The 20,277-nt window shown below is 42.5% G+C and overlaps 2 protein-coding genes across 3 annotated transcripts; one reads left to right on the plus strand and one right to left on the minus strand.

The window, feature by feature from the left end:
* Nucleotides 1-26: 26 nt before the first annotated feature.
* adnpa (activity-dependent neuroprotector homeobox a) lies at nucleotides 27-6,536 on the plus strand. The gene is made up of 4 exons (XM_042089506.1): nucleotides 27-573; nucleotides 1,533-1,651; nucleotides 1,889-1,975; nucleotides 2,217-6,536. The coding sequence occupies exons 2-4, from the start codon at nucleotides 1,544-1,546 to the stop codon at nucleotides 4,848-4,850; spliced, it is 2,829 nt and encodes a 942-aa protein (XP_041945440.1). The 5' UTR covers nucleotides 27-573; nucleotides 1,533-1,543; the 3' UTR covers nucleotides 4,851-6,536.
* A 6,370-nt stretch (nucleotides 6,537-12,906) lies between these two features.
* On the minus strand, nucleotides 12,907-20,150 carry gata1a (GATA binding protein 1a). 2 transcript variants are annotated; one of them, XM_042088544.1, is made up of 7 exons: nucleotides 20,075-20,150; nucleotides 18,149-18,240; nucleotides 15,796-16,041; nucleotides 14,850-15,377; nucleotides 14,455-14,600; nucleotides 14,023-14,148; nucleotides 12,907-13,771 (listed from the first exon to the last, which is right to left on the minus strand). In XM_042088544.1, the coding sequence occupies exons 3-7, from the start codon at nucleotides 16,007-16,009 to the stop codon at nucleotides 13,484-13,486; spliced, it is 1,302 nt and encodes a 433-aa protein (XP_041944478.1). In that variant the 5' UTR covers nucleotides 16,010-16,041; nucleotides 18,149-18,240; nucleotides 20,075-20,150; the 3' UTR covers nucleotides 12,907-13,483. The 2 variants fall into 2 exon arrangements, with proteins under 2 accessions (XP_041944478.1, XP_041944477.1); XM_042088543.1 differs by lacking the exon at nucleotides 20,075-20,150 and having other exon boundaries at nucleotides 18,149-18,332.
* Nucleotides 20,151-20,277: the final 127 nt, after the last annotated feature.

Consider the following 20,277-nt stretch of genomic DNA (forward strand, 5'->3'; position numbering starts at 1 on the left):
CGTGTTTTTCCTATAGGCCTACTTCTCAGCCGGGGACACGCTACATTGTTTGATGCCAATGTAGCCGATAACGAGGTTGATATTTACTGCGGTGTCCATCCACGTCTCTGTGTTTAGAACAAGTTCGCGCTCGCTGCATCTGGATACGAGATTTTTTCTTTTAAGTTCTACACAAATATATGTCACTTCCGCTGTACTCGATTCGCCATTTTGGACAGGCTTGGCCCGAGCCATGATGAGGAATGGTCTCGATATAGGAAAACTTGCCGTTAATGATGCTTCTTCGTTGTATATTTGATTTGAGGATAATCTGACCACTGTAGAACAACACACTGTATCGCACTGGCCAGCGTACACCTCAGCAACTGGGCATATTTAATTTACTGAAACACATGGCACAGATGATCAGGATGAGTTGCTCAGCCCCACCGGCAGCCGAGTTTAGACGAAGGACAACTGCAGCACCGGGTTGGACACAATAAACTGGAGTCGGTCTCCTCTGTCCTGCGGTTTGGATGGAGTAACGTACAGTCCCTGAGGGGTGAAATATTTGCTGTCCCGAAAGAAAGAGAGGTAGATAATAGTGAAGCTATTTTCAGTACCTAACATAAAGCATTGTCTGCCAGTTTTCGGGGTTGAATCGCTTGACTAACGTTACTGTAAACACCATCTAAACTAAGATAGCCCGCGAGATACAATTGTTGGCAATCAGGAGCACGAGGTGAAAGTTTAATGTGCGATTAGTTAACTGTCCATCAAACTGAAAGTGTTCTCGTCATTTGGATTCTCTCGTTAGCGTCTGCTGCCAGCTACGAGTTAGAACAATTAGATCGGATGTATAGATTGAGACCTAGCCAGGCAGCTAGCGTAGGTTTGGCCTGCTTTAGCTACAATAGCAACTCTAATGTTATACGCAGTGACATACCCATTGCTATTCAAGACATATAGCTAGTCAGTTAGCTGGTGTTCGCTAGCCAGCGATAGCTGTTTTCCCCTTTTGTTGCAGAGAAATAACGTTAGCGCAAGTGTGTTGACTAGCCATTTCCTTAGCCAGTTGGCCTGTCGTTGATTGCATCTCCCCATTTTTTGGATGTTCAATAATGTAGTAAGCTAGCTGAAGTAACGTTAGCGTTTGCTATCAGATAACTAAGCAGCGCCGGATAAGCGAAGTAACAGTTCGTGATTATTATTTGAAATGCACTGCTTTGTTGCGTTTTCCTTCAAACTAGTCCGTTATTAGGCTACATGTGCCCTACCAGAGTTAATTATCTAAGTACATAACTCTATTATTCTGAGTTTTGAGTTCATGACTTTCTGGCGGGAGCATGCACACCGCTGGTTAAAAGAAAATCGGTTTCATAATGGCCCCTTGTTGCCTGTATGTCACAGCACAATTGCCGAGTTTGTTATGCTCCCTGTTGACTGCGGGGGGGCAAAACCTTGATTAGGACTATCATCTCTCGTGTATGTCGTGTAGCATTAATAAATTAAGCTGCGAGTGTTAAATTGTGAGTTGTTTTGCTCTCCAACAGCAGCAGCAAAGATGTTTCAGCTACCGGTGAACAACCTCACCAGGATACGAAAGGCCAGGAAGTCGGTGAAAAAAGTGCTTGTTGACATTGGATTGGAGTACTGCAAGGACCATGTTGAGGTAAAATAATACGATTGTGTTATTTTTGGTCCTTTATTTAAGTTTGAAATGCAAAGGTCCAGGTTCATAGTCCTACAGTACAGGGTTCTGGCATTTAGGATATGACTTAACATTGAAAATGTAAAATGCAACCCTTGCCTGTCATATCCACGTGAAAGCTGTAAAATATGTAACCACTAATGCAATTTTATATAATTAAATGACTTATTATGTTAAATATTTCCTTGTTATGCACAGGATTTCAAGGAGTTTGGTCCTGATGATCATTATGTGAAGAGTCTTGGTTGGGAGGATGTCTGTCTGTGGTATCCACAAAAACCACAGGTATGAATCAAAGTCAAAATTCATTAATTTTCAGAGACTAAGTGGTATATGGTATGTTGGCGAAATTAATCAAACCATTTTTATAACATTGCTTAGTTGATTGTTTATTTTTTTTAATTCCTGACGAAAATCTAAAGGATCAAAACTTTACTGAATAAAGTTTATAGGAGCATCTAACAGTGTGCAGATCTTTCTTTTGATTGATTGTTTTTTTCCCTCTTGTGATTGCAATGTCCTACAGGACTACAGATCAAAGCAGTTTTGCTGTTCAGAGTGCCCCTTCTCTTCCAAATACTTCTCGGGATACAAGAACCACTTTCGCAATGTGCACAGGCAGGACTACGAGAAGCACATTCTACTCAACTGCCCCTACTGCATGTACAGCGGCAATAAGAGGTCCTTGGAGACTCATGTGCGGCTCTTCCATGCGGCCAACAACGCTTACCGTCAGAACATGACGTCCAACCAGGCCAACATGATGGCGATGAAGGACGGCTCGCTCCAGGCTGTGTACTTTTGCAAGACGTGCACCTACCAGGACCCCCTGTACAACGTAGTGCGTCGGCACATTTATCGCGAGCACTTCCAGCATGTGGCTAAGGCCTATGTGGACATGGACTCTGAGAACAAATCAGGTGGTAATGGCTCTGGCGCTGGCATAAATGGCATCCAGTGCAAGATCTGTCAGTTTGCACCACGCTCCTACGAGGCACTGGTACAGCATGTGGTCGAGTTCCATGAGAAGATTGGATACCAAGTTACTGCACTGATTGGCCACACAAACATCCCCGTGTCCAGACCCACATATCAGGCAGGTTTGTCAAGAGGAGCCGTCTTGACTTCTGGAGGTTGGCGACCTCAGACACCCCAGCAGATGAACCGCATGGCCCCCCCCAAAATGCAGGGGATACCAGTCTTGGATCACTTGAAGCAAAATACTATAGGGTATAAGCTTCCTATGGGGCAGCCTATCCGCATGGGCCCCGCTGACAGTGCAAAACTGTTGGGCGCGTGTGATCCCATCCCGGTCAAGAAGCCGCATAATGTGTCCACTGCTCAAACACAGAAGTGGAAGATCTGCACAGTGTGCAGTCAGCTCTTCCCAGAGAGTGCATACAGTGCCCACTTTGAGAAGGAGCACCAGGCAGAGAAGGTGAGAGTGATGGCCAAGTACATCATGAAGATCCATAACTTTACTAGCAAGTGTCTGTACTGCAACCGCTACCTGCCCACCGACACACTACTGAGCCACCTGCTGGTCCATGGGCTTTCGTGCCCGCTGTGCTACACCACATTCAACGAAGTGGAGAAAATTGTAGCACACAAACGCCAGTGTTGCCCCGAGGACACGAAGACTGCTCCTGGCGAGTCTCCACTAACCTTTGACCTCACTGTTGCTCTTGGCAAGCCCAAGAACATCCAGCTGATCGTTACTACCTATAACATGAAGGACGCCTCTGAACAGTCCTCCACTAAGGCACAGGCCCACATGTCTGACCTACCCAAGAAAGTGCATGTAAAGATACCAGACAGTCAGCACGAGTCACCGGCTCCAAAGGTGCCTCCTGCGAGTCTGACACCCAAGACGGAGGTCGGCAAGACCCTGTGCCCCCTCTGCTTTTCCATCCTGAAAGGGCCCATATCTGAGGCTCTGTCTCTCCATCTGCGGGAGCGTCACCAGGTGATCCAGACAATGCACCCTGTGGAGAAGAAGATGACCTACAAGTGCATCCATTGCCTCGGTGTATACACAAGCACCATGACTGCCTCCACCATCACGCTGCACCTGGTGCACTGTCGAGGCGTGGCTCAGTCTCAGGGAGGTACAGCCAGGCCTAGCACTGCTAGGGCTGGTCAGGTCACCAAGCCTGTGGCCACCTTGCGTCCCCCAGGCATAGGGACTCTGAAACGTGAGCTGCCTCCGCCCGATAGTCTGGATGCGAAAAAGAGGAAAATGGTGGACCACACCAGATGCTACCCCACTATATTTGTGGAGAAGCCCGAGGAACCGGTTGTGTTGGCTTTGGATCCCAAAGGCCATGCGGAGAAGACCTACGAGGCTCGTAAAGCTTTCCTCACTGCCTACTTCAACTGCCACCCTTACCCGTCGCAGCGTGAGGTGGAGAAGCTCGCGGCCAGCCTCTGGCTATGGAAGTCCGATGTCTCCAGCCACTTTGCCAACCGGCGCCGCTCATGTGAGCGAGACTTCGTCACGAGGAAGGCTGTTGTGTTGCTCGGCTTCAACATGCGTGCTGTCAACCAAGTCAAGCATGACTTGGACTTTGACCCGCAGTGGTATTTCGAGGGCACGGATGATGACGACAGCAGGCTCTCAAAGATTACTAAATCCAGATTGAAGGATGCTGGAGGCTTTCATCACAGTGAGAATGCCAAAGCAGTCCAACACTTTGTCATCAGGCAGCCTGTGATCGCAGGACAGGGTAGTCTAAACAAGCCGAGCAACAGTGCCTTCACGCCGAAACCCGGCTCTTATCAAGAACCCATATCCATTGACTCTGATAGTGATTCTGATGTAGAAGAGACGACCAGTTACGCTAAGCCCTACGAGCGACCTCATACCGTGTTGGCAAGGGGAACCGGTGCCCACTTGGGCCAGCAGCCGGTGTTCCTCTCTCAGGAGAGACGGCCTAGGCCCCAAGAGAACTCCTCACGTAGTTTAACTGGACTCATAGATGGACCCTCCATGGGCCACTCGGCCAGAGATGCAGCCAAGAACCTGGACAGCTCTCTGTCTGTATCCAGCCCCGAGGAGGAGTCATGGGCCCGTGGCTCAGTGACCCTCGACGATAGCAGTTATAGACCAGCTGGTATTTTTGAAGGACAGGGGAAGGAAGTGGGGTTGGTGGGTAGGTGAGCAACAGGACCTTGATCACCCTCCAATTTGCTGCCAATCTCTGTATCTCTCCACAGGAGAAGACTTGACTGACTTTATGAGAATATTGACCTCCCTACCATTTTGTTTATGGCTATAACAGAGGAAATGGTTACACAGAGAAGACATTGCTAATTCAAAGTAACAACAATTAAAAAAAAAAAACATTTAATTTGATTCACTCTGGTAAAACCGTTGTGCTGAAAAATATACATTGTGCTGACTGTGGAAAAAAATATGCATTTTGATGATAGATTCCATCACTTCAGTGATGTTGAAGGGTGTCAACGGCAGTGATGAAAAATTGCCTGCTGGAAGTACTGTTTGGATTTGACTGAGATGAATATGGACCTCTATTTTCCCAAATTGTATAATTTAAGTGTCTCTTGTGTATATTTTATATGCATTTCCCTCTATTTAATCATTCTTAACAAGTAGTTGCTAAAAATCATGGAAAAAATGGGTTTTCTCTTTTGTTTTTCTTTTTTGTCAATAAAAAAGGCAAGCGTAGCCTAATTTCACAAAAGTAATCGAAATTGTGTCATACAGATAGTAACTTTTCAACTTATAGAAGATGATCTCATGCATAACTTTTCTGTTTATTTCCTATTTATTTTTCTTTTGCCATTCTTCCTGGCTTCAGACCATTCCCTCACACAGAGAACATTCTCACATCCCTCAGATGTTGAAGCTCTGAATGTGAATGGCTCTTGTAGACTTAAAGACCTCAGCTAGTCCCAAGGGTGCAGGTTGGGAGATCAGACCAGATGTTGGAGTAAAAGTTGGTGTGTGTGTGTGTGTGTGTGTGTTGAGTGAGTATGTGTCCTCTCTCAGCTCCTGCTTTGTGGTTTCAAGTGCTTTGATCATTAAGATGCTTAGGATAATAATCAGATGGGGAAAAAACATTGTTTTTTCTTTTGAGCTAAATCTACCTGTACAAGCTTGAATATGTTGTTTTCTAAAAAGGGCACAAATACAAGGTTTCGTGTAGACTATTGTCCCTGGGAGGATGACACTATTCTGGTGGTCTTAATAACTTGCATGATGTGGACACTGTAGATTTAGCTATTCTGAGGACTTTATTTCTCTTTTAGCCATGGCAGTACTGGTGAATTCCTATTTCCAGTATTGGAAATGATCTTTTGAATCATTGAAGAGCTGTGCAGATGTTGTTTATCTAATCTAATCAGATTTGTACCCCATACGATTGATTGAAAGCTTCAAACACTCATGTAATTCTTGAGACTCTACTACATTTGTCAGCTTTTTTCATATGTTGGGATTTGCCTGAAATGAATTAAATTAATACAGTGTTTATTAATTACCGTCTTATTGTGCTATGAAACCCGACAAGTGTTTTTGTATTTTTATATATGATGGGGGGGAGAAATACGATTATTCTGTTATCATTCAGAGACAGATGCCCACGTTATTTCTTTATTATTTTTTCTTTTTTTCCCTTTTTTTTTGGAATGTGAGGGTTTGTGTAAGGATCTCAGAAATGTTTATGTTGGCAGTCATGATTATTATTCACTGTCTGAATGCTAGGTATTTGTCCTCTGTGTGACTAATGTGTAGCATCTTTTTTGTTAAATTATGTAGTTATTTTGAACAAACTCCTTTTGAAAAAAAATAATAAAAAGTGAACTTTTGTTGAGACACCACATAGAAAGCTGGTCGGTGTAAAATTTAAATGCAGGCAGTTCTTAACTATTCTCTAATGTGATTCTCTGAACAACAGCGTGGACATTAACAAACATCCTGCCCTCAGTTTGCTTCTGCTTGAGATGCCTCATGCTGAAATATTTTTTGTGTGATGATGCAGTTCACCAGAAGGGGGCAATCACTTCACATGGTCTTTGTTTTGGACTGTTTCCTATGCACATCTTTGAGGAGAAAGTAGGAAGAGATGGATAATCTGTGGATAAACTCTGAAAGCAGGAAGAGACGGATAATCTAAGATTGAGAACAGAAGATAATATATCTCTTGAGGCATAAGACTAACAATTAAATATGCCATGGCAGTTGCTGGCATAGACTGGAGGTATTATAGACCTGGAGAGAGTGATCAAGTACTGCTTCAATTAATTTCAATGGCCGATGCTAGGCTAGCTAACTCAGCCAAAAATATCCTTAATTGACTGCAACATTTAAAAAAAAATAAAAAAAAAAAAACGTTCTTGCTTGACGTTCTTGCTTCTGACCACATTTTCACAAACAAGTCAATTAGGTGCCACCTTACAGATGTCCACAAATTATGTCATCCATGTGGATTGGCTGCTTGGAAACAAACAACATACTCTTGTGCACACCAGTAATATGGCAGCCAATTGACTTGCTTGTGAAAATGTGACCGGAAGTGAGGATGAAGCTAACTCAATAATAAATCCTTACCCTCTGGTTCCCAACCCAAGGTCTGGGCCACCCTTAGGGGGGCGCCAAAGATCACAAGGCTTGGACAGGGCTTTGCTCTAAGGTAGATTTGTATCACACAGACTTACTGGATAATATAAAGTCTGCAAATAAACTATTTAAAAATAAAAAATAGTAGGCAATACCTCTCAGCCACAGCCATCCTGTGCTCTCAACCTGTGTTGGAATGAGTCGCTTTTAACTTGGATACACTTTCTCTGGGGAGGATATCATTAGTTATTGCTGGTGATTTTCAGATAGCTCTTGATCATTTGTAATGACATCTTAATAGCTTTGGCTGGCCATGAGGTGTTATCTAGGTGGTATCTTATGAGGGATGTCTTGTCCATCATATGGGCTGATATACTGATAACAGTGATGTACCACTGGCCCGTCACTGTCGTAATGAAAGATGTTCCAGTTTTACAACTGCTTACACACATTTTCAAAGCTCTGTCTTTTTCTCAAAGCTCTACACACAAATCCAACTATTGCTCAAACAAAATACAAAATATGTCATATCTTCTGTAAATGAAACACTGCATTCAAAATATTATAAACACATCTCAAAAGCAAGCATTTGCCTCACATTGCAAACACTTTTGTCATATAATTTTTGGATATATCATGCACTCACTCTAAACCTAAAGCTGTCATGTCTTTCATGAGCTTCTATGTATATTTCCATTCAAGAGGAAGTACCGGTAATCTGCAGAGAGAAGTCAAAACATACACAGTAAACATAAGCAATATTGAAACCAAAAATATTTATATTTGCAAATAATTTGCTGTTGTGAATATTGAGTTGCTGTTGAGTATTGCACAGCACGTAGGAAAAAAAGAAAGCAAAATACAACAATGGCCATATGTAGTAGGACCAAAATCAAGCACATTTTTGAAGAAGCTGAATTTCCAAAGAATGAAATTGACTGTGTGTGTGGGAAAATGTTTGATGTTACTTTTCTCTGGTTTCCTGTAACCGTCTTCACTGTGTGTGACCTATCATGCTTTTTGATAGGTTCATTTGTTTAATTTAAGTAGGCTACTGGACAGTCAGTGTTCAGTTGAAAGGTAGAATATACACTGATCTCCTCGGCACCTCTAATATCAAAGACAGGAGTGCAACTCCCAAACGGTGCACACTCTTGAAAAGTGTATACCTTACCTGTGCTATAGTGACCTGTACCCACAATTGCTGAGGTTCTGAATAAGTCATACATGTAAGATCAGACACTGCAGGACAAGAAACCAAATGGAAGACAATCCTTTAGGCATGTACATTTTGGATTCTGTAGTTTCAAAACATGGCATATGCATGCACAAAGAGAATTTTTCATCTTTGTAATCTTTTATTTTGGTCTATGGAGAAAAAAAAAAGATTCAGAAGCATCTTTTTCCGGTAATTAACTTTCATGAGGTATTATTCATGAGTTGACTAAACTGAACAAACCAAGGCCATGCTAAACAGACAACTTCCATGCAAGATCATGTGGACTAGAAACGGAATCCATGACCTTGTCAAGGGCATGTCAGACTGGCTATTGAGTCACAGTTTATAAATCTGTAATATTATGATGAGGAGTTTAAATTGGCATTTCAGAAACACACTGGGACAGGGAGTGCCAGACTGAGGAGGAACATAAACTGAGGTACTTGGCTGTAACGGATGCCCTTGAACCCAAGACAGACAGAACCTGTGGTTTTCTAATCTCTCTCTGTCATTCGGAGCTATTTCCCCAGTTTTGCAACCACACTCAGGGCGATGCAGAGCCTGCAGCCACACAGCGCCAGCCTGTTCAAACACAGCGACGTGTGAAAGCAAGTCGGCCTGACCAATAAACCCCAGTGACCACCCTTGTAGTCCAGTCATTTTAGGAGAAAGGGTTGAACAAATTGCAACACAAGCAAACTTAACTGATACAGTATTTTTCTCACGCAAATAGGGGGAAAAAATTAACCTTCACATATCACCATGAAAATTACTGAGTTGATTACTTACATCAAGATAAACAAAAAATGTATTATAAGTTTTTTGAAATTGTTTGTTAACATGGGCAAACAGGGCATAATGTAATTATGTATAGCTAATGTATAGTGACCCAAAACTAATTGCAACATTTGACAAGCAAATTGTCCAAGCCATGGAGGAAGATAATACATGTCTTAACTGGTATTATATCTCATCTAGAGGGTATATGCTTATAGAAAATATGTAGTTTATGGTGTTTAATTTGTTTTGCCTGGACAGTATAGGCCAAAATGTATCCACTTTACACTAGATTCGCCTTTACAGAATAGAGGGCAATGTATTGTGCATGGCATAGAGGAAGATGGGAAATGTCTTAAATGGTGTTATATCTCCTCTAGAGGGCATATGCTTATAGAAAATATATAGTTTAGGGTGTTTAATTTGTTTCCCTTAATAGTGCAGGCCAAAATGTATCAGCTGTTCACTTGATTCGCCTATACAGAATAGAGGAGTATCTGTTATGCATGGTATGGAGGAAGATGGGACATAAGTTGATTGATGCTATATTTCATGTACAGTGCATATACTTTTAGAATATGTATAGTTTTGACTGTTCTATGACTTTGGTAAAACCATGACCCATGCATAGGCATGCATTGTTAATTATTAATCTTAAACTATATTTATTAGTATAGCATTTTTGCCAGATGTCACAACAATAGAGTCACTTAGAGGCTAACTGCAGTTATCCCATCTGCACCATTCTGTCGAATTAGGACATGATTATGTCCATCTTCAACTTTGCCTTCACAATTTTCCTGCATTCACTAACATAAACATACTGTGCTGTCCGATTATTGTTTTAGACAAAAATTGTGCAAAGTAAAGGGGCATCATACAGGCCCCTCTGATTGGACAGACAGTATATCAGTCACCCCTGGCAAGAGGTCAATTACTATAAGACTTGCAAAATGATGGACTGATACTTTAGTGTGATATACTGTATGTTTCAGTGACCTCTAAATCAGATTACGTAAACACCAAAACCACTTTCCTAGGCTGAATAATGCCTAACTATGTGTTTGTACAGATTACACATTGTGGAACACTTACATGCAAAAACCCACTTGGCTCTATTTAAAGATTCAATAACCATTTCCATTGATTCAAAGGGCCACAATGTAAAAATAGACACCAATTTTGCAACAAACCAGTCTGAAATAAGCCAAAGGAATTCACTCTTTGAAAATAAAAGAATGTTCCTCAACAATGCAAGATTCTAAAATTCCATGTTAAGTTAGATGGGGTCAGATATTCTTTAGAATGTGTATTCTACAACATTCTAATTACAGTTTTGTCAGTATTTGCTGAAGAGTAATGCATAAAACAACCCTCATTTTAACATATTTCCACCAACTGGATTTTCATGGTCTTTTACTTTGGTGTAAAGATCACCAATTGAAATATAAAAATGTGAAAATAAATTCTGTTGCAATTAGTTTTGGGTCTGACCTTTGCCTGGACTATTAGCTCCGTTGTGATATTTATAAATTAACTATACGTAATTACATTATGCCCTGTTTGCCCATGTTAACAAACAATTTCAAAAAACTTATAATACATTTTTTGTTTGTCTTGATGTAAGTAATCAACTTTTCATGGTGATATGTGAAGGTTAATTTTTTTCCCCTATTCACGTGAGAAAAATACTGTATAGGCGCATGAATAGGGTATATTTGGGTCTTTTTCGAAACTTTCCCCTATTGGGATTCTTCGGGGCTTTTTTTCCCTTACTCAGGACATATTGAGGATTCAAAATCAGTTAAGTTTGCTTGTGTTGCAATTTGTTCAACCTTGACCCCTATTTTGGCTTAAAATGACTGGACTATTGGGCCCTATGAGAGCGAGAGAAAAAGCGAGAAGAACTGTCCTCGTGCAAATCACCACACAACGAAACCAAGTGGGCAAATTATCATATTCAAAACTGACCCCTGCCTCACATGGTAGGAATGTTTCTTTCAGTATGAGATCTGTTGCGAGTCCGAGAGAGGTGAGATTATGGAGAAGGCAGCTGGGGTGATAATGGAGTGTATCTGTGATTTGCCACGTCCTCTTAAGTGTGCTTTCAAGCAGAGACAGGTGGTGATTAGGGTCATCATAGTTATTAATTAATTACTATTCAGGAAAACTTGAGCACGTCATTGGTGCAGTCTGGCAGTGCAAGTTTCTGGAGCGAGATACTGAGTTATTTCATTTTGTCTGATTGATGACTGCATGGTTATGATGTTTTGATTCAGAGACAAAACCTCAAGTTCTAATCCACATGAAGTCACATTCCTCAATAACACTCACCAACAACTGAATAAAAAGTCCTCATTAGACTCTGTAAATATACATTGTCACATTATCAGTGGAGTGGGTTTAGTTAAACTCATTTCATTTAAACGTGGTGTGACATGGCAGTGAGGCATTCCAACAATTCACATTTTGAGAACCTCATTTTGTATTTTATTGCTCGTTGTAGTAGAGAATGGTATTTTTTCCCCCTGAAGTCTTTTGAGGTCATCTAACCGATGCACGGGGCCTATGCTGTGGTGGGTGTACCTGTGCACCAGGAGTGATGTAGCATTTGTGAGTGAGTGCCTGTTTGGCTGCTAGTTGGCGTTTAGAGTGTGACACTCCAATGATAAGCTATCTGTGTCTCTGCAGACACTGGACTCGGAGACCCCTGCTCCACTACAGGGCAGGAACGCATCAGGACCCCACGGCACATTTTAAGGTCATGGCTCCCCTCCAACTGGAAACTCCAGCTGACAATAGAGAACAAGAAAAACACCTACTGGGTGCATTTGTTCATGAACTGGTCTGGTGACATGTCTGTGCAGATGGAACAAACAAGGACTTGTTTTAATCACTATTTCATTTTGTCACGTCATTTTAATTCCAAGTAGTCTATAATCTAATTAGTCACACCGTAAAGGTCAAGAGTCACAGTAGAGTTAATTCCTCTGTGTAGTGACACTCTATGACCTCTATGACTTTTATACATCACTTTAAAGTGGTGAAGTGTCTACAGTGTCAATAAAGCAGAATCATGCGCATAGCTGTGTCTATCTAAATTTAGCACACTTGGCACTGGCGCGATGCTTGTTAAATGTTTAGTCACTTTCCGACAGCTTTATGGAAAGTGGTGAATTTGCATGTCCGGTGCTCCCTCATCCTAACCGCCTGGCAGAGGCCTGGCGCTGGAGACACTCAAACAATGACACCATTATGGGGCTCGTGGGAGTCATGACAATGTGCATACAGATAGCCTGTGAGCACCGCACCTGAAACAGTGCGAAAAATGTAAATGACATTTACACATTGAAAAAAATGGCAAGCTTTGAGGTCACCCCAATCATTTGTATAGAACTTAACTGAAGCACTGTGGCAATTTTCTGTGGATCCGTTTTCTATTCTCATTGATCTCTGTGTGTGTGTATCATGTTTCGGTAGTTTAAAATTTCAACAAAACACCCTTTGTGGTCTTCATTGTTTGATGAACTGTTTGACACTGACCAGAGGTTAATGTTTTTCTTGTTGAAAAATGTAGAACTGAGGTGCATAACTGGGAATTATGCCTCTTAATCCTTTTGTATGAAAAGCACAAAACTGTTAAGGTATATCAATATGTTATTAATTCAATCAACATTCACAGCTTTTTCAAAGATCAGCACTTCATATTTACAAAAATATATCAATGTGATGTATCCCTGTATGCTTTCAATATACTTTAAATATTAAATGCTGGCCTACATCAAGAACATAACAAATCGTTCACAAAACAATATTCATATCTGCATTTCACAGTCTACAGTGGGAAAAGGCTTTTATACATATTTCTAAGTGAATGACTTCTTCATTTGTACATTGTAGAAGTAAACATATTTGTCTTCCTTTTTAAAAAAAATTAATCTTTAGGACAAGATGAGATCATATCAAACTGGCAAACTCCATAAAATATTAAGCTTCACATGCTTTGAAAAACAAATGTGGAAAAAAGTAGGTAGAATAAACATACATTCACCCCTCCAGAAAGCCCAAGAATGTCCATCCAGTTTCAGTGTATGGTCTTCAGTGGGCCTATAGTTCTCTTAATGCATTCATCTGTGTACATAGGCAGCAGATGGTGTGTGCTCTCATCTGTGTCTGTGTCCACAGTCCTGATGCTGTGCCCTCCTGTGTCGGCCCTTCACACCAGGGTGGGCACCATGCCCGAATTTGGGTGGTGGGAGTACGGCAGGCTGGCTGAGGGGTGCAGGCTGGCGCCTGGGGGGAGCAGGTGTGAGGGGTGGCCGTAAGACAGGAGGGGCCCCTGGGGGAGGGAGTAGTGGCCCCCCAGGTCATCATGTTGGGGTCCGTTGACCAGGTCAGGATATGCATCCATGGGAGCGTTCTTCTTGCCCTTCTTGTTTTTGTTTGACACTTTGCGGTTCCGCGTTTGAATGCCATCCTTCTTCATGGTGAGGGGTCTGTTCACCTATAATGTATATGGTCAAAAAAGGCCTTTTAGTGGTTATTTTAATGTAAATACACCCACAGTGATTATTGGCAATAATTTTAGATATGCCATAACAGTAATCCCAGTATTAAGACTGACTGTATGTGAAGTGGTTGAAGTTGTGATAAGGGTTTGTCTAGCCACAGCCAGTGGTAATTACAGTTGAAGCAGTAGTAGAAATATGACACTTTTATCTTCTAAGTGATAAGTGATAGTGTTTTATCACTTACATTATGCAGCTTGAAGTAGAGGCCACAGGCATTACACACAGGCTCGCCATTGGCGTTGCGTCTCCACAGGGTTGTAGTGCTGGTGTGGCAATTAGCACATTGAGTTCCTGCACGCTTGCTGACAATCTAAGCAAGGGGCGGACAGGCATGTGGTCATTACTTTTCAAAACACGTTTGCTGTTTACATTTAAAACCTGTACCTTGGAAAGGGTATGGCATGGTCATGCAGGGAAGGGATGAGTCATTAATATCCTTTTTGCACTTTTCAGAGGTTATGATGCAAGTGCATATATTTTGCTCTGGAAAAGGACAACTGGTATTACCCTATTTAGATTTATATAGCATTAGCTACACTTTAGTGTACACTTCTGCATCTGCTCTTGATGCTTGAACTGAAATAAACTGAAATCTGCTTTAATTCTATGTCCATACCAATCTCTTCTTTGGACGGATGAGAGGCCTGTTCTGGCCGTTCATTTTGTGGTACAGTCCGCAAGCATTGCAGAGGTAGTGGCCGGTACCATCTCGCCGCCAGAGAGGGGTGGTAGTTGCTCCACAGTTCACACACTCTCGAGCTTCTGTTGAAAAACAGCAAAGATAGACACATGTGCTCTGAGTATACAACATAGATGCGCGCACACACTCTCACACATACACAGGTATTCATAGCATACACATGTTTGTGTGTGTGTTGACATATATACATACCTAGACAAGTGACACACACACACACACACTCACAAATATATCTTACTTGACAGTGTCTGACAGTACTAGTATGAGGTTATAAGAGGGAGTCTCTGACAGTAAAGCGAGCACCAGATTACCTGGTGGGGACAGTCGCATCTTATTGCGCAATTTGGGGGAGTAGGCCGAAGGGCTCATCCAGGCCCCAGGTGAGGAGTAGAGGCCCGGGGAGCTGTAGTCCTGCTGAGAGTTCATATAGGAGCTGTAGGGTCCCAGGAGGTGGGGGGAGGGCGTGTACATCCCCCCAGCCGTGGAGGTCAAGTTGAAGAAGCTGCCCCCGGTACTGGTGCCGGCACCACTGCCACCACCCCCTCCTCCTCCTCCCATGGGGCTTAGCCGCTCGGCCTTCAGGGCCTCCTGGAGCCTGGGGCTCTCCTTGCCGTCGCGGCCCGGCGAGGGGAAGTCCTCCTTGGGGGAGCCGAAGGAGGAGGTGGCGCTGGTGGTGTAGAGGGAGGCGGAGGGGTGGGAGTACAGGGGGGTCTTGGAGAAGGGCCCGCTGGCCCAGCCAGACGAAGAGGGATTGTAGGGGGAGCTCAGCGAGTGGCCCCCTGGCCCGTCCAGCCACTGGATGTTACTCAGGAGAGAGGAGGAGGAGTACACCTGCCGCACTGGGGGATGAGGAGGGTGTGTGTGTGTGTGTGGGGGGGGGGGCAAACAAAAAGTGCATTAGGGGAAAGAAACAGTCCACTCTCAACAGTGGTCCACTTGAGTGGTGTATAATTGACCATGATAGAAAACAAACCGCAGAAACTACCACTGAAGAGAAAATCTCTCAAGACAATAAAATGAAAAATGAAAAGGACTGCATATTGCTACATCCACAAACCAACCGTGAAAGCTTGAGGTCTCAGTCAGTATGAGTCTGAGGTCACAGTCTGAGTAAAGCTACTCTGCTGGGTGTATGAGGAAATCTGCCTTAGACTCTGTGTGTGTGTGTGTGTGTGTGTGTGTGTGTGTGTGTGTGTGTGTGTGTGTGTGTGTGTGTGTGTGTGTGTGTGTGTGTGTGTACGTGTGCATTCGTCTTACCTGGGCTGTGTCTGTAGGCGGCGGAGGGTCGGCTCTGGCCCCCGCTGGAGAAGTAGGAGGGCAGGCTGGTGAAGTCGGCCTCAGACGTGGAGTAGAAGGCCTCGGCCTCGTCCCCTGGAGGCAGCAGGCTCTGCTCCGCCGAGAAGGGGCCCAATGGGTCTCCGCTGACCAGTGACGGGGACACCCAGCGGGACTGCTCTGACGAGTTCTCCATCGCTTCGACAACAAGGGGGTGATTTCCTAAACCTTTGGGAAAATAGCACCCCAATGGGTTTCTTGTATTTGTGACTATTTACTAGACTGACAGAATTCTTATATGATCTTGCAAAAAATGTATAATCACCATATTTCATTTGTGGCAGTTGTAAAGGTGGTTACTGTATATAAAATATTTCTTGACCTTGGTGGTCGAGAGAAATAGAAGTATCTACACCTAGTTTGAACCCACATCGATGTGCTTCTTATTCCAATCAAAAGAGCTATGGTAGTTTATTCAACTACATGGCTGCCTTAAGCTAGCTAAGTCCCTGGAGTCTACTACCGCATCAGAGGAGCTGCATGGAAGTCTATCAGAGGCCACAATAACTGTTGGTGCTATTTTTGTGGCCCTGTGAAGTCTAGAGACTGTAGAAAAGGTATTCCGACTGCCTGGGTTTCTCAAACTTCCCTTTAGAGATCCTCATTTGCTTGTGGCCGAAAGTCGGCCCTAAATATACCTGATCTTTTGTGAGCTGCTGATACTATGCTCTAGCAGTGACCTGTCCCATGCTCACTGGTGTACACCCAAGTCTGAAAAATTATTGTGTATGATCGTGGAATGTTGGTGATAGCCCCAACTGGAAATGCCTGAATGTAACGGTAGATAATCACTCATTCAAAAACTCATTAAAACTAATTTTATCTGTTAACTGAGTATAACTGAGAGTGAATCACTAAATGTAATGGTTATCCTGTTTTATTTGTTTTTGCCGTTATTTCTATTAATAATGCCAGCAGTAGGCCTATCTGAAATCTAGAGCCAAATTTAGAGAAAATTAAGAGGGCAAAAACTAAACCAAAAAAATGAACTTTAGACTGAGAATTCATCGAAACCGAGATTAACGGTCATATCTGTACGCATTCATGATAACAAGGAAAAGAGAAGAGAGATAGGTGTGTGAAAATCAGATAGGCGAATTATTATTGGACTCACATTAACTGTTTTATCCATCTAATTATTAAAACGGACTGTCATAATCCATCTTCTGATATCTAAACTCCTCTCTTTTCTCTAAATACTTTTATACACACAAATGAACAAAATCTTGGTGATAAATATGCATTTACTTCATAGAGTTCAGTAGAAGAGTGTGAAGCAACACCAATTTGCCACATCTAAATGCGAAGCAAGAGAAACTATCAAATACATTTAGCTCTTATCCCGGAACCCTTCAACACCCATCCTCAACCAAGTGATACCATGACAAAACAGACAAAGGGCAATGTCACAATACGAATAAGGAGATATTCATTTCGGTTAACCATTCATGGTATTTATCTGTATTTCCTTCTGTTATCTCAACTTATATTTGTTTGACTGTGAATGAATGATTTAAAAATGTGTTTTGCTACATAAAGGGTGAATATAGGAATGTATTGTCATGATGTTGCTCTGAATTTACTGATAGTCCACACATATGGGACTTCACGTAAATGACGTATACATGTAGTCTTTAGTTTAACTGCACATTGAGATGATAAATAATTTATTTAAAGATGATATAGCAAATATATTTGTAATACATATTTAATAATAGTCACTTATCTGCCTGAAGCTATAAAATAAATGTGTAAAATCATACATTAAATGCTGCCTGATGTCTTTACCTTTTATTTTGCATATGTAGTCTGCTACACGCACGGTGTGAGAGATCACTCTTAGTGCTGACAAACTATGAAAATATGTGAAGTAACATTAAGCTGCGCTGCCAAATCACTGTTTTTCTTTCACAGTAAGATAGAGTAAAATTTCAGCTTATTGTAGATCCGAAGAGATATTAAAGCAGTCCTCTTTGCCACCAAGAGCTACCCTATCTTTCCTTCCTCAAGATAAAGAGTACCGTGCACCATGCACACCATGACTATGTTACAGTATGGCTCTGTTTAAGCAGCCACACTGTAACTTAGTCATGATGCTCATGCTGCACTATGCACAATGTTTTAAAAAGTCCTAGATGGATATACTTGCTCCTTTAAAAGTGCATAAAAATCTGATTATATGCCATTTTGTAAAGTAGTTATTTAAAGGTTGTCCTATAGTTGCATTTGCAGAGTGAGTCTCAGTCATAGCAGCGCTGCAGTAGAATTCTCCTACCTGGTCTCCTTTCACAGGGTGGGCTCCTACAGGTGAACTCAGGTGCGCACAGGTGAGCAGAGGCTCTGTGGCCAACACGCTTACAGAAATGCCTAAAAGGGGGGAGTGCACAGTGAGTGGCAGGACTGGGTCTCTTCACTGGATGGTTTATCCCCTGTGCTCTCTGTATGACACACTTGGTTTAAAGTTGGAGGGAAGGCTTGGGTTGGGTGGAGATACAGTTTTCTTTTTTTTTAATTCGGTATAGAAAGACACACCTCCTTCTGCAATGTTCCTTGCTGTCAAACATGAGCTACAGCATATCTATTGGACACGGTGTCCATTCTATTGCAGTGCATGAGTCTTTATTTACAATGATGCCCTGCACACTGTTTATGACACTTTTCATGGATACACTTTAGGCCTTCTATATTTCTACAACAAACCTCAATGAATATATAAAAAGGCCCTGAACTTGCTTCAAAAGTGTATGATTCTAGTTCAACTTGTAAAGCCTGCATGAGTGTTGCCGTCATATGCAGTACATAAAGGGATGGGATTGGGAAGTTAGAGCGATGTGCATGGAGCTCTTTTGTAGGCAGGTCTGGCGGAGCAGAGAGCTGCTGTTGTGAGATAAGTTGCTCCTGACCTCAGACAAACCCAGGCAAAGTATGCAAAACAATTCAGTGGAACTGTAAGCCATGGCTTTACTTTTATACCAATGAGTACTAACCCATTTGCAATGTAACAGGTGGTTTTGGGCTAAGATATGTGTGAAAACATCATTCAGAGAGTATAATCAACCACGTGTGATTTGTGACAGCAATACAACAATAAGCTCTATGGAAAAGTAAGAGGGACATTTAAAACAAAGCAAATAAAACATGCAAAATGACAAGTTTCTCTGTGGCACAGTCCCACACAGTGTAGGGGGCTGTGATGCAAATTCGGACAAACGCTGCAATCATGGAGATACTGTTCTTAAACACACTCCTTCTTTTCTCTCTCTCTCTCACTCTCTCTCTCTCTCTCTGTGCCAGGTATGGGTTTCAGCTAACCAGAGGCCTCAGACATTTGGTAGTCAAAACATCTGGAGCTTTCCACCTCCACTGTTCATTTACAATTCTCAGGGAAATTAGGACTAACTGTGTCTGGTCAGGCAGAACCTGGGCACAGTATGTGCATGGCTATTGTGACGGCTCATTTTCATATTGCCATAGAGGAGTTCATGAATTCAGAAGGCCTGGCCCTTCAGTAGCGCCACCACAGAGCGGAGAACAGATATAGTGTTGACTGTATGGCAGTGTTTACAGTTTATAATGATTAGGCAGATGTTTTGGATAATATTTCTCAAAATTGCTTGATACCCAGAAACAGGGTTGTGCAAAATTCGAATTGCAAGTCTGCTTCCTGTTTGCTACATCAATTGAAATGCAAGTGAAATTCAAGAATTGAATTGGAATTTAAGAGCCAGTTTCAATTCAATTCTGGAATTTTGCACAAGCCTGCCCAGAAAGGGAGGGTGTGTGTGTGTGTGTTTGTGTGTGTGTGTGTGTATACTGTATGCATATGTCTGAGTGTGTGTGTGAGAGAGAGAGAGAGAGAGAGAGAGAGAGAGAGAGAGAGAGAGAGAGGAAGACAGAGTGGGAGGGAGGGAGAGAGAGGGGGGGCACAGGGAGGACAGTTGGTCTGGAGTAAGCAGCAAGAGTGGTTCAGGGATGTGGCGGGTGTCTCAGTAGGCTCTGGCTGCTGGGTCGTGATAAGACGTTATCAAGATGAGTGGAGAAGCCAGGCCACTGTACATACACACACACACACACACACACACACACACACACACACACACACACACACACACACACACACACACACACACACACACACACACACACACTTATTCATGTATGATAATAGGAGATATTCAACCTGAATGATTAGTATGTTTACCTTTGTCAATATTCATCAGTACATCCATTCTGTAAGTTCTCTGCTCTCTATCTCTTTCTTATTGTCTCTCTCTCTCTCTCACTTTCTCTCTCCTCTCTTTCTGTGTGATGGGGGAGGAGCGTTATGACGGCCAACCTCCAATTCCTATGAAGCAGCTTTCTGTGAAAGCAGGTCTCTTATCTTTGTACCACAGCCAGCTGAGC

The sequence above is a fragment of the Alosa sapidissima genome, chromosome 4 (genome assembly GCF_018492685.1).
Source record: "Alosa sapidissima isolate fAloSap1 chromosome 4, fAloSap1.pri, whole genome shotgun sequence".
Classification (NCBI taxonomy): domain Eukaryota; kingdom Metazoa; phylum Chordata; class Actinopteri; order Clupeiformes; family Clupeidae; genus Alosa; species Alosa sapidissima.

Coding starts and splice junctions, on each gene's coding strand:
- adnpa (XM_042089506.1), top strand. CDS start 1,544: ATGTTTCAGCTACCGGTGAACAACCTCACCAGGATACGAAAGGCCAGG. Junction 1,652..1,888: donor ACTGCAAGGACCATGTTGAG/GTAAAATAATAC, acceptor TGTTATGCACAG/GATTTCAAGGAGTTTGGTCC. Junction 1,976..2,216: donor GGTATCCACAAAAACCACAG/GTATGAATCAAA, acceptor AATGTCCTACAG/GACTACAGATCAAAGCAGTT.
- gata1a (XM_042088544.1), bottom strand. CDS start 16,009: ATGGAGAACTCGTCAGAGCAGTCCCGCTGGGTGTCCCCGTCACTGGTC. Junction 15,378..15,795: donor CGCCTACAGACACAGCCCAG/GTAAGACGAATG, acceptor CTCATCCCCCAG/TGCGGCAGGTGTACTCCTCC. Junction 14,601..14,849: donor GATGCGACTGTCCCCACCAG/GTAATCTGGTGC, acceptor GTTTTTCAACAG/AAGCTCGAGAGTGTGTGAAC.